General features: G+C 39.4%; 1 protein-coding gene and 1 non-coding gene across 6 annotated transcripts in view; both read right to left on the bottom strand.

Annotated features, from left to right (window-relative positions):
* Positions 1–10,116: 10,116 nt before the first annotated feature.
* On the bottom strand, positions 10,117–10,193 carry LOC121515831. The gene has a single exon (XR_005992419.1). It is a non-coding gene; the product is annotated as a small nucleolar RNA SNORD34 (small nucleolar RNA).
* Positions 10,194–13,317: 3,124 nt separating this feature from the next.
* The window catches only part of cadps2 (Ca++-dependent secretion activator 2), a 343,471-nt gene continuing 338,301 nt past the window's right edge, over positions 13,318–18,487 (bottom strand). For 4 of the 5 annotated variants that reach the window (XM_041795900.1, XM_041795903.1, XM_041795901.1 and 1 more), the window contains one exon: positions 13,318–18,048. In XM_041795900.1, the coding sequence (XP_041651834.1) occupies positions 17,878–18,048 (171 nt within the window). In that variant the 3' untranslated portion in view covers positions 13,318–17,877. The remainder of the gene's footprint in view (positions 18,049–18,487) is intronic. The other variant, XM_041795904.1, reaches the window with a different exon arrangement.

The raw sequence follows: 18,487 nt of genomic DNA, 5'->3' as shown, positions 1-18,487 counted from the left end.
TCAGGACGCTCGATAACGGCGTGCGGAGAGCCGAGACCTGCCGATCGTTACCGTCCAGAGAGGAGACGGAAAAGGAGATAATTTGTTCAATTCTGCTCCGTGATGCTGTGCAGAGAGAGGAGAGGAGGAGGAGGAGGAGGAGGGTGTCCCTCACTGGGCAGGACTCCTGCTCAAACTGGAAGCTGTTTGGTCAATCCCAGCTCTCCTTCTGCTTTCTCCTGACACCGGATTTTTTTTTCTCTCTCTAATCCGCGGGGTCACGAGCTGTCAGAGGAGCTGTCAGAGGCTCCCTTCAGATTGGGACGCAGCCCTTTTACGCACAGAGCCAGGCGGAGGACGGCGCGTCATGTGGCTCAACCTGAGACAGGAACGGATCGACACGTTCAACCAAGAATGGATTTCCACTCAGAGATGTGAGCCCCGGAGCTACGGCAGAGCGGAGGGGTCAGACACGAGGAGGGAGAATCAGAACAGGAAGAGTTTTTTTTTTTCATTACGCACAGAGAGAAAGAAAAGTTCCAGAGAGAGAGAGAGAGAGAGAGAGAGAGAGAGAGTTGACTTTATTCTTCCTCATTCTCTGTTTTTATTTGTTTTCCTTCAACATTAAAATTCGTCTGGAATTATTTTACATTTTTTCTTCTCATTTCAAACTTTTTGTCTCTCGATATTTTGACATTTTCAACATTTTTCTCTCCGCATCTCTCATCTTGACATTTTTTCCTTTTTTAATTTTTTGACTATTTCTTCGTTTTTTAGAATTTTCTTGATATTTAAAAAGTCTTTCCCCTCAACATTTGAACATTTTTACTCCACATTTCAACCGTTCTTCTTCTCTCAACATTTTTGATATTTTTTTTCTCAGAATTCAATTTTCGACTTTTTTTCTTTTCTTATCTTCTCATTTATTTTTCGATATTTTGACTTTTATTCAAACATTTGAACATTTTTCACATCCTGAGAGAATAAACTGTTTTCCTCAGTATTTTATTTTCTTCCTTGAAATGTTGTCATTTTAAAATCCTCACTTTGAATTGTCCTCATTATTTTTAAGCTCACCCAACATTTTATTTATTTATTTTTCAACATTTTGTCTTTGAATTCTTCAGAATTTGTAATATTTGACTTTAAAACATTTTTATAATTTTTCTAAATTCATAAAATTCCACCTTTTCCTCTAAATGTGATCCTTTTGTCTCCAACACTGCAGATTTTTCTCTTGATTTTTCTAGAAGTTTCACATTTTAGTCTTTTCCTTTTCTGTTTTTCTCAACTTTTGCCTTTTAACTCTAAATTTTTACACATTTTTAAATTTTTTATTCACTTCTACGGTGGCGTACTGCATTCACAAGAAAATAAAGAAAATCCTGTTTTTACGACATAACTCTCATAAAAACAAGATTTTATTTATTCATTTTTATTTTTCTGTTTTTATGGGATACTATCTCGTAAAAACAGGAAATTCAATAAATTCTTCTTTTTACAAGATAGTATCCAATAAAAACAGGAAAATCTTTCATTTATTTTTGATTTCCCTGTTTTTATTTATTTATATATATATATATATTTTTTATTCATTTTTATTTTTCGGTTTTTATGGGATACTATCTCGTGAAAACAGGAAAGTCAAAACTAAATAAATTCCTGTTTTTATGAGATGGTTTTGTCGTAAAAACAGGATTTTTTTATTTTCAGGTGAAAGCAGGACGCCTCCGTACACTTTTCAGATTTTTTGAAATATTCCAGACGTTTTCTTCTTCACAACATTCATTTTTTGTCAACATTTTACTTTTTTCCATCATTGCTGTTTCTTAATGAAATTCTCCTCTAAAAATCAACATTCAGCTTTTTCCTCCTGTTTTGACTTTCTCTCCACACTTCAGATTTTTTCTACATTTTGCTTTTTTATCTCTAAATTTGATTTTTTTTCTTGACTTCAGACATTTTTTGAAACATTTAGATTTCTTCTAGACTGTTTTAAATTTCTTTCTGTGGCCTTTTCTACGACACTGGAGCTTTTTCTCCTGACATTTCAGCATCTGTTTTCTACATTTTTCATGATCGCCTCAACATTTTATTTTTTTTTTCTCGTCTTTTATCCAAACATTTCAGTATTATTCCCATTATCTTGAAATTTTCCCTTGTTTTCTAGACATTAGCTACATTTTGGGTCAATTTTTAGACTTTTTTTCAGACGATTTTTCACATTTTTCTTCTCTTTCTCTCCTAATATTATTTCCTTGTTTCCTGAAATCTTCACGTTTTCTTTCACATTAAAATCTTTCCCCCAGCATGGTGACTTTTGTCTCCACATTCGGACATTTTTCTCCAACATTTCCATTATTTTTTATTTTTTATTTTGTTATTTTGTCGTCTGTCCTCAGACTGGATGATTTAAAGGATGTTAAATCTCCTGAAGGCAGAAACATCCGGCTGTAATGTGTGTCTGTATGTGTCTATAATTACACATGCTTCATGTTTTCAAGTTCTTTTATATTTGGAACTATTTTTATTTGTCATGCCGTAAATCCATGTTTGATATTTTCTGTCCGGACGCCAGAGAATCTTTCACATGTTCTGTTTCCTGTCGTGTCCAGAAAACGGCTGAAAAGCTTCATTTTAAGGTTTTTTTCTGACATGATGAAATAAAATCCTGCTCTTATTATTTCTTTTTTAACGCCCTCTGTTCTCCTTCTGCTCTCTGGAGACGGAGGAGCTGTCCATCAGATTGGGACGCAGCCCTCACAGAGGCCTGAGCTGTCAGCTGGAGACAGAAACGGATCAACACTGAAGACGAAGAAGAAGGGTTTCCTCTCACTGATGCCAGCCTGGGTGGGCTCTGCCTCCCTCGATCTCTCACTTTCACTCCAGCGTCTTTCCTCTTCCGCAGCACAAACATACAGTCTATCACCGACCTTCCCCACACTCTCTGATCGATTCCTCTGCTGAAGGAGCCCAAACATCAGAAATAATCCGCGCGTTTCCTCCCAGAGCGTCCTGTGCGTTCTCAAACGGCTGCGCGTTTTTACGCGCAGAAATGTCAGCGGGCAGAAACGCAGAGTTTCAGGATGGATGGAGGTTCCATCCTGTTAGACATGCGGCAGAAACTGCGCTGAAATCATCCTTCAAATGTGAACAGAAGACGGAGATAAAAAACGAGAACTGAGGGCCGGAAGAGCGGCGAGAGCGCAGCAGAAACACCGAAAAGCAAAGAGAGCAACTTTAAGATTTCTGGTTTTTATGTGCGTGTGAATACGAAAAAATTTGTCCATGACTTTGTAAATGCAGGTGTTATTTCTTTAAGTAGCCTTAACGCACGACTGAACCAATCACGTTTCCCTGCGTTTATTTATTTCCCTGGAAAAGACGTGCGTAAAAACTGTGTAAAAATCTGCAACCAGTAAAGGAGATTAATCCCCTCTGATGGAGACTTCTCAAGGTAAAAAGGAAAAATATTCAACTCTCAAAGGCCGAATAAATTATTCTGATAAATAAATACATATCAAACGAACTCTGCAAAGAAAAGGTCAAATATGGAGCTTTAATATTTATTTATAATCATAATAAAAAGAGTAGGCCTGAGCTTTCTGACACAAAAACGCGAAAAAGATGAATTTTCGATTGCACGAACCAAAAATATCCTATTTTCTGACTGAATCATTCTCATTTATGTTTAAGATTTTTAATTTTGATATTAAAGGTCAGCTGCTGCTCATGCCACACTTCAGACATTTGATCTTTTCCTGTGTCAGTTTTCTACCCACAGGCCTGCAGGCCCACAGCCTGCTGCAGCCACAACTGCTCTACCTTTCCTACACATTCCTCCTCCAGGGCTAAACTAACTGATCTCTGATTTTATTTGATAGGAGTGATGTGATTGAACATCGTTTTAATACAGTTTAAAGCTGATGAGCTGCACAGGGAGCTAAAATGTCCGTCTGTTCTCCCTGGATGGGCCTGAAGCAGCTGCACAAGGTATAAAATCCTCAGCATCCAGTCAGATTGATCACATTCAGTCAGTAATACAAAGATGAGATCAGTAAAGTGTGCAAAGATGCTTTTAGGGCAGGGGTCCTCAAGAACGTTTGCACAAGGGCCAGATTTAGTCTGGACAGGAACTCTGGGGACCGGACTTTCAAATACACAAAAATTAAATAAATATTTGGTCTGATTGAAATATTATTGTAGTAGTATTTATATTTTCTTTCAAAACATTTTAGTCATTGCCAGTGAGATCTATCTCTATTATCTAAAATGCAGCAGGCCACGAGGAGACAGACCTGAATATGTGACACTAATAACCCCTTTTTGCCTTTTTAACCCAATTTATGAAAGATTTGAACCCCTTTTGAAATCACTTCTCCTGCATGTTTTATCCTTTTTTCCTCTTTTTTCTATTTTGCCACTTTTTAACCCCTTTTCATTACTTTTTAAACATTTTTTGCAACTTTAAAACCAGTTTTTGCCACTTTGAACTCATTTTTGATACTTTTTGTCTCTTTAACCCAAATTTGGCCATTTTTAACCTATTTAAACCACATTCCTGCGTGTTTTATCCCCTTTGTGCCACTTTATTTTGATCTATTTTTGCAACTTCTCTTCTATTTTTGCCACATTTTAACCCCTTTACATCACTTTTTTTTGTCATTTGTAACCATTTTTGATCCCGTTGCCCATTTGTTCCTCTTTTACCAATTTTTGCCATGCTTTGACCACTTTTCAAAACTTTTTCTGCCAATTTTTGTCCCTTTTTGTCACTCCACAACCTATTTTGTCACTTATTACCCATTTTTGCCGCTCTCTAACTCCTTTTCACCACTTTTTTATCGGCCATTTTTGCAGCTCCTCTGTCAGCCTTCACCCTTTTTTAAATATCTACTAATGATGACAGCACATTTCTGTAAAAACAGGTCAAATGTTAGTCATTCTAAAACTATTTCAATATTAACTCTCTGTGGGATGGATTTAACAGCTGCAGACATTTAAAGCAGTTGATGATCAGTGTTTTAGGGATTCATCAATGAGAGGAGGTTTATTGGGACTCTTTTAAATGTTGTTTTTCCTTCCATGAATTTAAAGAAACAGTCAAAAACATGATGTAACTCTAAGGTTGTTGACTAATTTTAGAAGACAAGTTTAATCAAAACCCCAGGAGGAATACCTGACACTTTAGTGGAGAATGGTCCAAAACCAATGTTTTCTGGTCACATTTGGAGGATATGGACAGAAGCTCTGGGTGATGAGGACAGGGACAGTGGATCAGTTATTAAAGCAACAACTTGATTTTCATAGATTTGTTTTGATTTGTCCAAGTAGTTCTTTAACTTTAATCTGTATTAATTATGTTATTAACCCCTTAAAGCCTGTTGTATCATATTTGATACATACTTTTATGATACCTCTAGCTCATCAGTATGATCATAAATTACTAAAAAACACTTCTGAATACAATCTAATAAATGATGAAAATGCCCTAAAGCAGATTATCAGTTACCAAAAACACCTAATGTATCAAATGAGATACAAAAAATATACAGTGCTTAACAAATGTATTAGACCACCTCATATTTGTCTCAGAGACCATCCAGCATCATGAAGTGCTTTAATGTGGACTCTTTCATTTTCAGTGAGCTCTACACGTTTTACCATTTTGAACAGGAATGAGGAATTTCAAACTGAATTCACCCAAATTTGAGCCGGCTCACTGGGCTTCTCTGAGCAGTCAGAAATTTATCAAGCATAACATTCAACCACTAAAACTCATTTTTCTGTTCAGAAATGCAAGTAAATAACTATAATTTGACATATTAATCAAGAAATATTAATGTGCTTTACTATTTTTCTGTTTTTTGTAAATCAGTAAATTTGAAAATTCATGGATAACAATAATAATTCTATTTTAGCATTAAAAATATCATTTTGGTAAAAGAGCTTCTACATATTGGTGTATTAACCATTGCAGAAACATAAAAAATGGTTTTGGTAATTACCAATGCTGTTAATTTAGGGCAGCTGTGCCATAAACCTTACTTTGGGTGGTGGTCTAATAGATTTGTTAAGCACTGCATGTTTAATTTGATTGAAATTTGGATTTCAGTTGAAAGTGAAATAAACATTTCAGTTCCAAAAAAAGAGAGTTTTCTTGCAATAATTTGTGTTTTCAGGCTTTAAGGGGTTAACCACAGCCAGGTAATTGTATTCATTTAAGATAAACAAGAAGGATTTCACTGGGCATTCCTCTGCCAGCTATCAGTAAAGAAAAAAGGCCAAATCAGGTCAGTCATTTACATTTTTGTGATTTTTGAGTGAATCTGCACTCATTAAGATGTTAGGAGACGCTTATTTGGAGCGTACATGAATATTCTTCTAATGCAGTGTTACCTCCTAATTCCCTACCCACCCATGTGACATCACATCTATAAGGTTATGGCATTTTTAAATCTGGTATCTCATACTGAATCCGTCTGTTGTTGTTCAAAGGCTTGTAAAAAGTTGTATTTAATCTACTTAAAATGTAATTCTTCTTAGTGCTTTTAGAAAGTATTCAGACGCACTTCACTGTTTTCCATTTTGTTATGAAGCAGTCTGATACACTCACTTACTTTCATTTTTATTTTCATTAATCTCCACTCCATCAGGACAAAGTGAAATCAGGATTTTACATTTTCTGTAAATGTATTAAAAACAGTGAAATATCACACTGATAGCCTTTAAGTATTCAGACCCTTTGCAGCACACTGCAAAATATTTGGTGCTTACCAAGATTTAAAACTTAGATCAAGAAATTTTAGATAATTACCTCCACCAAGGAGGTTATGTGATCGGGTGGGTTTGTTTGTTTGTTTGTTAGCAACATAACTCAAAAAGTCATGGACAGATTTTCATGAAATTTTCAGGTAATGTCAAAAATGGCATAAGGAAGAACTGATTGGATTTTGGGAGTGATCCGGATCACCGTCTGGATCCAGGAATGTTTTTAAGGATTCTTTACTATTGGGAGATAGGGCTAATGGCAGAGGTCTGCGCTGTTACCACTTTACACCAGGAGATGGCAGACATGAGTAACTTCAATCCCAGCAGCATTTTTGGTGTGTTTCCATTCAAAGTTTTGGAGTTTATAGAGTTTGAAAGATGCACGCTGGGTCGAGGAGACGAGTCGGAGTGTAACAGAGAGAAAGAGCGACTTGTAGCCAGAATACTCACAATGCTGGGAGGAATAGAGGAATATTCACCCTCTGCCATGACTTTCAGTCGTCGTGAAACCATGGGTGCTTCCGCCATGACAGTCCACACGTAGTGTAGCCAATGCATTGCCTCACTGTGTCTCCACCCCACCTGAGAGGGAGTATTCGACGAATTAGATTTTGAGAGTGATCCAGATCACCGTCTGGATCCAGGAATGTTTTTAAAGGATTCTGTACTATTGGGAGATAGGGCTGACGGCAGAGGTCTGCACTCTCTGAGTGCTTTTCTAGCTTATCTTGTTTTAAAAGTTATTTCTTATTTTTAGTGTGTAACTTGTAATGACTTACTTATTTCTACATTTAACAATCTTAAGATATCTTATTAAGTCAAATTATCCCGATGCATGGACAGATAATTTCACTAGTTTTGAGTAACTTTTTTCTCAGATTTAGTGTTTTTATCTTGAAATTGGATGGACATAATGTGGAGGTTTTGCGAACTCAAAGCAGCTTTCATGTGTTTTGCACAGAGAAGACTCTTCTGTCTGCAGTGATGGTTGTCCTCCTGGAACTTTATCCCTTCTCCACTCAGGATCTCTGGAGCTCAGTCAGAGTCAACATCAGAGTGGTCTCCTCTCTTACCAAGGCTCTTCTCCCCTGATCGCTCAGTTTGGCTGGGGGGCCAGCTCTTAGAAGAGCCCTGGTTGTGCCAAACTTCTTCTAGGGAACATTCAGTGCAGCAGATTTTTTTTGTAGCCTTCCCCAGATCTGTGCCTGTCGACATCCTGTCTCTGAATTCTGTTGTTCCTTTGGCCTCATGGCTTGGTTTCTGCTCTGATATCATTGTCTGTGAGGCCTTCTGTAGAGAGGTGTATGCCTTTCCAAATCATGTCCAATCAGGTTAATTTAGCACAGGTGGACTCCAATCAAGGCGTGGAAGCACCTCAGCAATGATCAGAGAAATGGGAGGAACCTGAGCTACATTTACGGTGTTTTTTTCAAAGGGTCTGAATACTTATGTCAGTGTAATATTTCAGCTTTTTATTTCTAATATGTTCTGAATGCTCTGTGAGTTCAAGATTTTTCTAGATTAATGTTATTATTTAATCCACTGAAAATGCAGTTCTACTTACGATATGTTATCAGTGGATATGCAATTAACAATTAATTATTTAATTAGAATAATTTTTAAAATGGATTGGTGTTACTAATTGTTCTATTATTGGATATAAAACCTGCAGGATTGTGACAGTCTCATCATGGTTACATTATAATGATAATGGATTATAGTAGGCCTGATAACGGTGTATGTCTACAGCAGCAGGACTCATCCTCGTTCTGTTTGTTAAAAACCTTGCTGCTCTTTTAAAGAGGACACACAGAAGCTGCAGCTGATGGACGCAGCCAGAGGACAGTCTCCAAATAACACGAAAACCTAAAAAAAAACACCCTCCAAAATCTGGCAAGACTAAGGGGAGATAGAGACATTTTAACATTTTAATTTAGTTCTGTTTGTAAAGGGACAATTCACAAGATTAAACATTTCTATTTGATGCCAGTTAGCTTGACACTAAGTCACATCTTCTACTTATGATGAATTATAAATATCTTTAAGTAGAAGAAAAATGGAACAAAAATAAACCAAACAGCCAGGAAAAGACATGCACTATAAGGACAAATTTGTTTGGCTGCCTGACCATTACAGCGACATGGACTGTAATCACAGTGGATTCAAATACGTGGACTGGAATATGGATTTGCCCTCTTTTTGCACCTATAACAGCCTCCACTCTTCTTGGAAGGCTCCCCAACGAGATTTTGGGATTTTCTGTGGAAATTTGCCCTTTTATTCTGTAGATAATGAATCAGCAGGCACTGATGTTGGACCGAAAGGCCTGACTCACAATCTCTGTTCCAGTTCATCCCAAAGGTTTTCAGTGGGGTTGAGGTAAGGGCTCATCAAACCGTGACTCTATAGTTCTTCTTTAGTCATGTTAGAATAGAAAAGGGCCTTTTCCAAACTGTTGCCACAAAGTTTGAAGCATAGCATTGTCAAGAATGTCTTGGTATGCTGAAGCATTAAGATTGGTCTTCACTGGAGATAAGGGGCCTGAAAAACAGCCCCATACCATTATCCCTCTTCCACCAAACTTCACAGTTCAAACAACACAGTCAGGCAGGTAACACTCTCCTGGTATCCTCCAAACCCAGACTCTCCATCTGACTGCCAACTCCACAGTCCAGTGTCGGTGTGCTTTGCACCACTCCATCTGACACTTGGCAGTGGACTCAGTGATGTGAGGCTTGAATGCAGCTGCTCGGCCATGGAAACCCGGTCCCTAACCTCATTCTGGGATTTTAGGTGGTCTTCTGCTGAGTTGCTGTTATTCCTAAATGCTTCCACTTTCTAATAATACCACTTACAGTTAAGTGTGGATAAAATTTCATGAGGTGGCATCCATCACAGTACCAGACTTGAAGTCACAGAGCTCTTCAGAAGACCCGTTTAGGATCACAGATGTTTGCAAATCAAGACTGCATGGCTCGGTGATTGATTTTATACACCTGCAGGAACGAGTCTGTTTGAAACACCTCAATTCAATAATAAACAGGCGTGGTCAAATACCTTTGTCCATATATTATGATGAACAAGTGACCCATACTTTGGGCACTGAAACACCCCCACTCTACCACAGATGCTGGCTTTTTGGCTTCACATCGGTAACAGTCTAGATGGTTCTTTTCCTCTTTAGCCTGCAGGACTGGACGGTCATTATTTCCAAAAACAATTTAAAATCTGGACTCATCAGACCGTGGCACTTTTCCACTTTGGGTCAGGCAATCTCGGAGGAGCATTCCTCAACTTTCCAAGTCTTGTCTTGCCCCTGTCCCAATTTTTTTGGAATATGCTGCAGGCAAATAACTAGTATTAATAAAAAGAATCAGTTTGGGCATTTAATATGTCATCAGCTTTATTCAATTGGAAATATTTGCAAAACATCATATTCTGTTTTTAACCAGACTTTAAACAGTGTCCCAACTTTTTGGAATTGGTGTTTCTATTTCAAAGGAACAGTTGTTTTTTTAGAGGCCCCAAAACTTTAATTCCTAATCAGTTCTAAAACTTTTTAGTGGACGATGGTACTACAGTATCTTAGGACATGATAAAATATTGAGTTGGAGTAAATGGACAGAATAAGTGAGTCGATGAGAGCAGAGATGCTTTAAAAACACTTTTAATAGTGACACTTAGATAAGACACCTGAACAAAAACAGGTGCACAATCAGACAATATAAATATACTTCTTCATATAGGTCTTTGTCCTTTTTGGCCTTTAAACAGCACGGACACAAACTGGATCAGACGCTTTAAACAAACAGCAGGTTGTTGCACACAGTCCATCGAGGCCTACACTGAAGTTTTTTTTATCTCAACGACGACACTCAAACAGACGGCGGTGACCGAGAGAACAGCAGTGATGAGTCGCTCTCTGAAGACTGTCCCGTTTAAAAAGTCTGCACTTTTCCAGCTGGTCGGCATGTTTCTAAGACTTTGATCGATGTTGGATATGATGCACATCAGGCAGTACGACCATATCACTCTACAGTTCAATAATAATCTTCACCACAGTATAAATATCACAATGAACAGAGATGGCAGCAGACCTACGGCTTCAGTTTGTAAATGGGACTGGGGCAGTATTGAGAGTTTGGCTTTTAAAGGTTAGAGTGGACATTTTTAGTCGTCTTGTGTTGGTTTGGTTTCTGTTTAGAGCACAGGTGTCAAACTCAAGGCCTGGGGGCCCAATCCGGCCCGTAAGATGATCTCATATTTCTGTTATAACTGGCCCATCAGTTTCAGGTCTGTAGATTTCCTCATGATTGTGAACTTATCCTTGACGATTTAAGATAACCTTGTTAAGTCACAAAATCTGAAAAAGGAGTAAAAATATTTACATAAGAAGTCAGGAATGTGGAAAAAAAAAAAAAATTGTGTTGTTAATTTCACATTTTCAACTTAGCATCACAATTAGGACTCAAACTTAGGATTTTGACTTTTTATTTCATACTTTGAGCATTTCAACTCATAATTTTGACTTCTCATATAAGATTTTGAGCTTTAAGATTCATAATTCAAATTTTCAAGTGATATTTTGACATTTTTAACCATTTATTTTGTAATTTACCTCATATTTTCAACTCCAAACTTTCACTTCATAATCCCTCAGTGTGACCTTTTGGACTCACAGTTAAAAATTTTGAATCATATTTTACTTTTAATTTCATGATTAAAAAATGTATTTCATATTTTGACCTTTTAAACTCATGATTTTGACTTCTTTCTAATATATTTGCCATAAAAAAACATTATTTTTCAATTTAAATTTCATATTTTGACCTTTTTGAACTAATATATTTACCTTTCTCAGATTGAGAGCCTTTAAAATGATCTTTTACCTTTTTAAAAATTGTTTATCATCAGTGCTAAGGTTTTTTTTTTGTATTCCTTTACCAGTAAAATGAGGTTGACAGTTTATGGTTTAGAAGGTGACCCTGTTAGGCCCTCAGGTTAGTCCTGAATCCAGAATCCAGCCCCTGCTGTGATTGAGGTTGACACCGCTGGTTTAGAGGAACCAGAAAGATTTTTGGTTTATTAAATGTTTGAAAGTGGCCGGCCAGAGGAGGAACATTTCATTTTTTTGCAATTTTTAAGGCTTGTTTATTCATCAGAACTTTTGAAGCTTTAAAAGATTCAAATTAGTAAACTGCAGCAGCGCAGCAGAATTTTCAGAATAAGCTTGGAGTTGTAAGAGTTCCTCTGCAGATATGAGAAGTTGAAACCTCCATCCATCCATTTTCCATACCGCTTATCCCACTGGGGGTCACGGAGGCTGGAGCCTATCCCAGCTATCATTCGGCGATATCTGGGATAGGCTCCACAGATCAAATACACAGTGTTGCTTTAAAAATACAGTCATGCGTCATGCACACTGTTGTGTTGCAGGCTCAGAAATAAATAAGGTGCCCGTTATTTGGCATTGATAATGTTGGCAAGCCTGAATGTTTAGAAAGAGCATGTTCCTAACAGCTGATCTCCACTTCATTGCCCCCCATCTGGCATTTCTGCATCATCTGGACTGCAACCACCCTATAAGATGAACCACACTGTGAATCCCAATAAAGATGTGAAACTTCAGCAGATCACCTGCATTATAAAAAATGATATCTAAGGTGACAAGGCATCAAAGGGCATCAGATCATGTGTTAATAGCTGTACATGTCATCCTGGGACGTCATGTATTTTTATTGTAGAGAACATGTCTGACCTATTAACAGTCTAGTCTACTGGTGTAATATGAAGGTTGAGAAGTGCATGTATTTGACACAGGAATAACCGGAGGTCACGTAAGTTGAACAGGTTATAAAATCAAGCTAGCTTAAAGGGATATTTCAGAATTTTTGAAGTTGGGTCGAATGAGGTTCTTGGCGATAGTAGTGGCATTAGCCTCCAGTGATTTCTCTGAAAGTTGCTCCTGTGATTATTATAGATCTGCGGCATAGTAGCTGTAGATGGGAATGTTTTTTCCACATAGTTTAAAAAGTTTTACTTAAAAACGGGCCAAGAAAATATGTTGGCTTGCCTGTACGCAGTGTTGAATACATACAAAGCACTTCTTTTCTCCCAAACCCCCCCCCCCCCCCCGTGTCAGGCACTAATTTACGATGCAGCTTTCAGCATTTTGTCTCCTTCCGCCTATGAGCACGTTTATCCTCTGATCAGCTGTGTGGGTCTGTGGCCTTCTGCAGGGATAACAACACCACACAAAGCTAAAACAAAGATAACATGAAATCCAGTTACCTGGTAACCTTGCTAAGCAGATGATTTCACTCATTTCCGTGTTTCTAAACAGAATCCATCTTGTAAAGCTCCCATCTGAACCATTCGGGCCTGGTTAGAAAGTGACAGGACCTATCAGCATTGAGGGGCAGTACTTTCAGACGTGGCAGAGTCGTGACGCAAGCAAGCAGCGACAAGAGGCAAGAGGAAATTAGCGTGGATGCTGCTAAAGCAACAGTTTTATCAGAACATGACAACATTTCTTTGTTAAAAGAAGAAGAAAGAACAGCAGTGAGTTGGTTTCTTTTCAAAAATGACAAAAGTCGTGTACTGACATGTCTACAGTCGCCATGGTTAGAGTTGTGCAGCTCTCTATGGAGTTTACTCCTCGGTAGAGGCTATGACGCCACATGTTTTGTTTCTCCAATTGGCCTGTAAAGATGTGACAGACAGAACGTTCATCCATTCACCCTCAGAGTTCTGCCAGTCTCCAAACGCCATCTTCCCAAGCGCCATCTATGGGAGGTTTTCCAGATGGATGTGTGAAACAAATCCATCTGTGTCAGGTTAGTTACCTGGTGGTGTAGGTGTGGAAAATGTGAACCCATGCTGGGGATCCTTCCTGCTCAGAACTTTCAAATGAAGTTTCTCTGCTCTCTCTTTCCGCTGACTCTCCATCTGTTTAAGTTCGTCTTTAGTGTACTCTGGTTCAAACAAATACTCTCTTATATCCACAGTAAACTGCACATCAATCGATTTGAAATTGCTCGTATTATCTTTGTTTTAGCTTGGTGTGGTGTTATTATCCCTGTAGAAGTCCACAGACCCACCCAGCTGATCAGAGGATCAGTACACCGAGGCAGAAGGAGATAACATTTCAAAAGCTGCATCGTAAAGTAGTGCCATTTTTTGGGAGAAATGAAGTGCTTTGCATATTTTTCAACAAAGCGTACAGGCAAGCCAACATTTTTTCTTGGCCTATCTTTATGTAAAGCTTGTTAAACTACGCAGATAAAACATTCCCATATATTGGCTATAGTAGTGGCTAATGCCACTACTATAGCCAAGGACCTCATGCCACCCAACTTCAATAATCCCAAAATATCCCTTTAGGAAAGAAGCCAGGGTATGTTGATCTAGTTTTGGAATACAGACCTAATTTTTACAAACAGATATGGATTAAAAGTATGGGTGCCTGTTGAGTCCAAATATCCCTATTTTAAGTGGTATTTGTCTGCTTTCCTCCCATTTTTGTCCATTGATTTTTAAAGCAGCCATCTTTCTGAATGTTTTGCCATTCAGCCGAACAGAGCAGGCATGTTGAGTGATATCGTTGCCTTCCCTCTATTTCAATCTAAAAATCAAAACACTATCAAGGTCTTATATTGAACACATCAGTACTTTAAGGTTTGGTTTGTTTTAGCGTACCAAAAATGTCAAACTTCTAATTAAATTTGTTTGCTGACAGTAAAAGTGGGCGGTACAACCTTGATGACAAATTAAGAAAACAGAAACCTTACAATTCCAAGCTTTCTGTCCAGAAAAATTTGCCTCTACTGATCATTTTGCTGCTGTTGCTGCAGGTAAAAAGACATCACCTTGCTTATACTGGAGGCTCCAAGCTGCCAGAGAGCTTCGGGGTTTAGAACAACACGCTACAGCAAAACAGAAAAAAGAGCTGCACTGACGGCCATCGCTGAGCTCTACTGTACAAAGTGACATCAATCAGAGTATGGCTGCTTGTGGAGGAGGGCGTGGGCGGGGCTTCCTGTCCTGCAGGTGAGAGAGGGAGGACGAGGTTTGTCTCAGCACCGCACGGAGAGAAAGTCCTTCAGAAGCCTCGCCTCACCTCGACGTCCTGTTTGTAGTACATTCTCACTCGTATCTACAGCAGTGTCCGGGGATGAGCATGGGACAGGTCAGGTAAGGGGGGGTTACTACAGGAGTGTTCGTCCTCACTGATCAGGATCATCATTGGGATTAACGTCATGTAACCTCTAATGGAATAACAGTCATGGGGATTTCCATATGAATTATTAACAGGTTGAACTTTTTCATCTCAAAACTGGGTCAGAGTTGGAAGTTTATAATAGCTTTGCTTTGGGTTCCTTAAAAAGTGATACCATGTTAACTTCCAATGCAGTTGCTTAAAAACTTAAAGGCATATTTTGGTATTTTAGGGTTGGGTTGTATAAGGTACTTGGTGATAGTATGGCTGTTAGCCTCTAGAGATTTCAGAGAGCATTGCCCCTTAAAGTGGCTTCACAGTGTAGCAGAAAGATGTACTGTAGGTTCATCCACTCTATACTGCTTATCCCGTTGGGGGTCACGGGGAGGCTGGAGCCTATCCCAGCAGTCATTGGGCGAGAAGGTGGTGTACACCCTGGACTGGTCGCTGACCTATAGAGACAGACAACAGACTTACCAATTAACCTAACGAGCACGTTTTGGTGGTGGAAGGAAGCCGGACAGCATGCACAGAAAGGCCAGGAAGTGAAACCAGCAATCTTCTTGCTGTGGGACAACAGCGCTAACCTCTGCGCTGCCGTGCAGCCCACAGATGTAGGTTCTTCAGGTAATTTACCAGGTTTAAGGTCCCAAAAACAATGCTGGCTCAGTTGTACTCCATATGCAAATTTTTTTTAAGTCTATCAGAAAGCCTCTGTATTTGAAACTATTTTGCGATTCAAGTTTCGGCTACCAGCTACTCTTCCACCTCAGTGTATCTGATCAGTTGTTTGGTTCTACAGGCTTTGTCAGAGGAAACAAGAAACTAATCTTAAGCTAGTTTTTCAGCTCAGTTTTCCACTTCGACAGCCAACACACTGTTTTCAGAAGGTAAACATATGGTGCCAACTGTAGTTTGACTAACAATCAGCCATTAGAGAGTAAAGCTACTGCCATAAGCTTACTCTGATGACAAATTTCCATTCTGCTCTTCTGGTCAGGGTCGGTTTCTCCAGTTTATTTTCAAAAAATTTAAAAAGGTCCATAAAACAGCAGTGTTCAGCAAGGCAGGGAACTCTGGATGGGGAGTGATGCAGGCTGCAGGCATCCGTTAGTGACTATTCCTAATCAGAAATGTTTTGAAGAGTTGGAACTTAGGACCGGCTTTCACAGCAATACCATGTTAGCCTATGTGACTAAAATCTTGCCCCATAGCTGAAACAGAAGTGCTCTACTTGACGCTGACTGTCTTTTGCTCTGATAGAAGAAAACAACAAGAAACAATTATGGACTCGTCCCTATGTAATAGAGGAGGACGATAACCTCACGACTCTCCATCAGATAGAACTTGAGGTATAAATGTGAGAACATGTCAAGAAAATGAGCCCAGTTAACCTCACCAATACACACAGCTTCACTGTATTTACACATAAACACCAGGGTGGAGAAAAAGTGGGGACTTGTATAATGTCATTCTGGTAAATAATGATACAAACATGAGGAGCAAATGCTCTCCAGTTGGTAGGCATCAGGATTTATGCCATTCACGTCAGGTCAGGGTGTCAAGAGGATGATGCAAGAAAAATTTTGACAAGCTAGTTTTGTTAAATAGTGGTCCTGGGGCATTGTGGACACTTGTATCACACACTGAGAGCGTTTGTAGGTCCTGACACTCATAATCAGGCTCGACATTTGACGATGAGATGTAATGTTAAAGTTGGGCCAAATTCTGGCAGAATTCGTGTTGACTGAGCCGGCCTAAGTCCCACTCATGACAACAGAGGATCTCATGGACATGGGCTAACCCTTTCCACACCTATACCAGCAGGTAAGTTAGGTTCTCTCCTGCTAACCAGTCCCCAGTTAAGTTTCTCTCCTGTCCTTCAATTTAACAAAGCTCCATCTGTAGAAGTGCCTCTGTGTAGATGAGGCCTGCAGACCCAAACGGCTGATCAGACACGTTGAGGCTGAAGAGCACATAGCCTGTAGCCGTAGCTCACATTGCAAAATAGTGCCAAACAGAGAGGCTTTCTGGGGGAAAAATAAAAACGGCTAAACAATTTTCAATATACCAAACAATTGAGCCCAACTTGTTTTTTGTCTCATTTTCACCTAAAACTTGTTAAAGTATGTGGTGAAACTGTATGCACATTTTGAAGAGGATATGCTCTCCAGAATCTCTGGAGGCTAATGCCAACAAAATCGTCAACCTTATACAACCCAACCTCAAAAATACTGAAATATTCCTTTAATACATGCGCATAATGGCTCCAGTCAATAAGCATGTGCAGGGCAATGACCTACAACAACACTGGCGGACTCGTTTTAAAGTCTAGAGTCACTATGATTAGCAGCTCCTCAAAAAGAAGAGTCCGGCCAGTTTCTCCTCCACCATTGTTGTTGACGCTGATTTCCAAAGTCCCACCCTTAATTTTGATTGGATGGGGAGGGAGACGAGAAACTGCCAACCTTAGCAGTGTTTTAAAAGATTTGCTTTTTCATCTAAGAAAAAAAAAATCATGTTGAGAGATTTTTGCTATCAGGACGATAAACTCCATCTACAATATGAGAAAGGTGCTTTGGGTGGGAATCAATCAATCAAAAATTTCTAGAAAACCTGCACTTTGTCTCAGTTGCGAAAATATGTTAATAGCATTTCAATACCAAAACATATTTATGCAGTTTAGACATTGTGCAAGAGTTTTCCTGCAATTTTTGGTGACTGAAAACAACAAATTACCCGACCTAGCTTGGTTTTGAAACAGGTTTTTGATTTAAACTCGTATCATAGTAAAGTTTAAATTTCTGGTATCACAATAACCCTGCTGTTAACCCAGATGAAGGTCCTGGTCTGCTCTTTAGGATGAAACTCAGGTAGTGATCTGTCACAGGAAGGTAAGACGTGTTTATTCAGTCGTCCTCCTCGTCGCTGTCTCTCATGCTGATTCCCTGCAGGCCATCGCCCGCTTTGACTGCCACCGTGGCTTCCTCTACCGTCAGCCGGTTGTAGATGGTCTCATAGCTCTTGTTGTGAAGCGTGCCGTCCAGGACGCCCTGCAGCCTAAAGTCCCTGAAGGTCTTCTGTTGAAGGGGGGTGAAGGGGTGGGAAGGTGGGTGAAGGGGTGGGGGGGGGGGGTGGAGGTAGGTAAATGGAGACGGGAGGGAAAAACAGAGAGTGTCTTAGGAATGCAGCGAGCAGGAGGAGGAGACGACGGCTGCTGTTTGGACAAAAGCGTAAAGACTGAGGCTCAAGGACGAGTCTTTTATGTGTCGGACTGGGAAGGCAGACTGAGGCATGCGAGGGGTTTTTTACCTTCAGTCACAAGCCATTATCACTCATTGTCTTGCTGCTTTCAAGTTGAACTCACACGTCTCTGTACATTAGCAAACTGTGAAAAGACAAAAGTGGCGAGCAGCCTAGTTGAGCAGTTTTCTCTTCCGCGTCTCGCCGCCTCCTCACACTGCTGATGCTGCCTTCAAGGACACTTCAGCACGGTTTGACTCGCCTTTAGTTTTTCTT

This window comes from Cheilinus undulatus, linkage group 9, assembly GCF_018320785.1.
Source record: "Cheilinus undulatus linkage group 9, ASM1832078v1, whole genome shotgun sequence".
In the NCBI taxonomy this organism is placed as follows: domain Eukaryota; kingdom Metazoa; phylum Chordata; class Actinopteri; order Labriformes; family Labridae; genus Cheilinus; species Cheilinus undulatus.
This window is presented reverse-complemented; position numbering and strand designations above follow the sequence as displayed.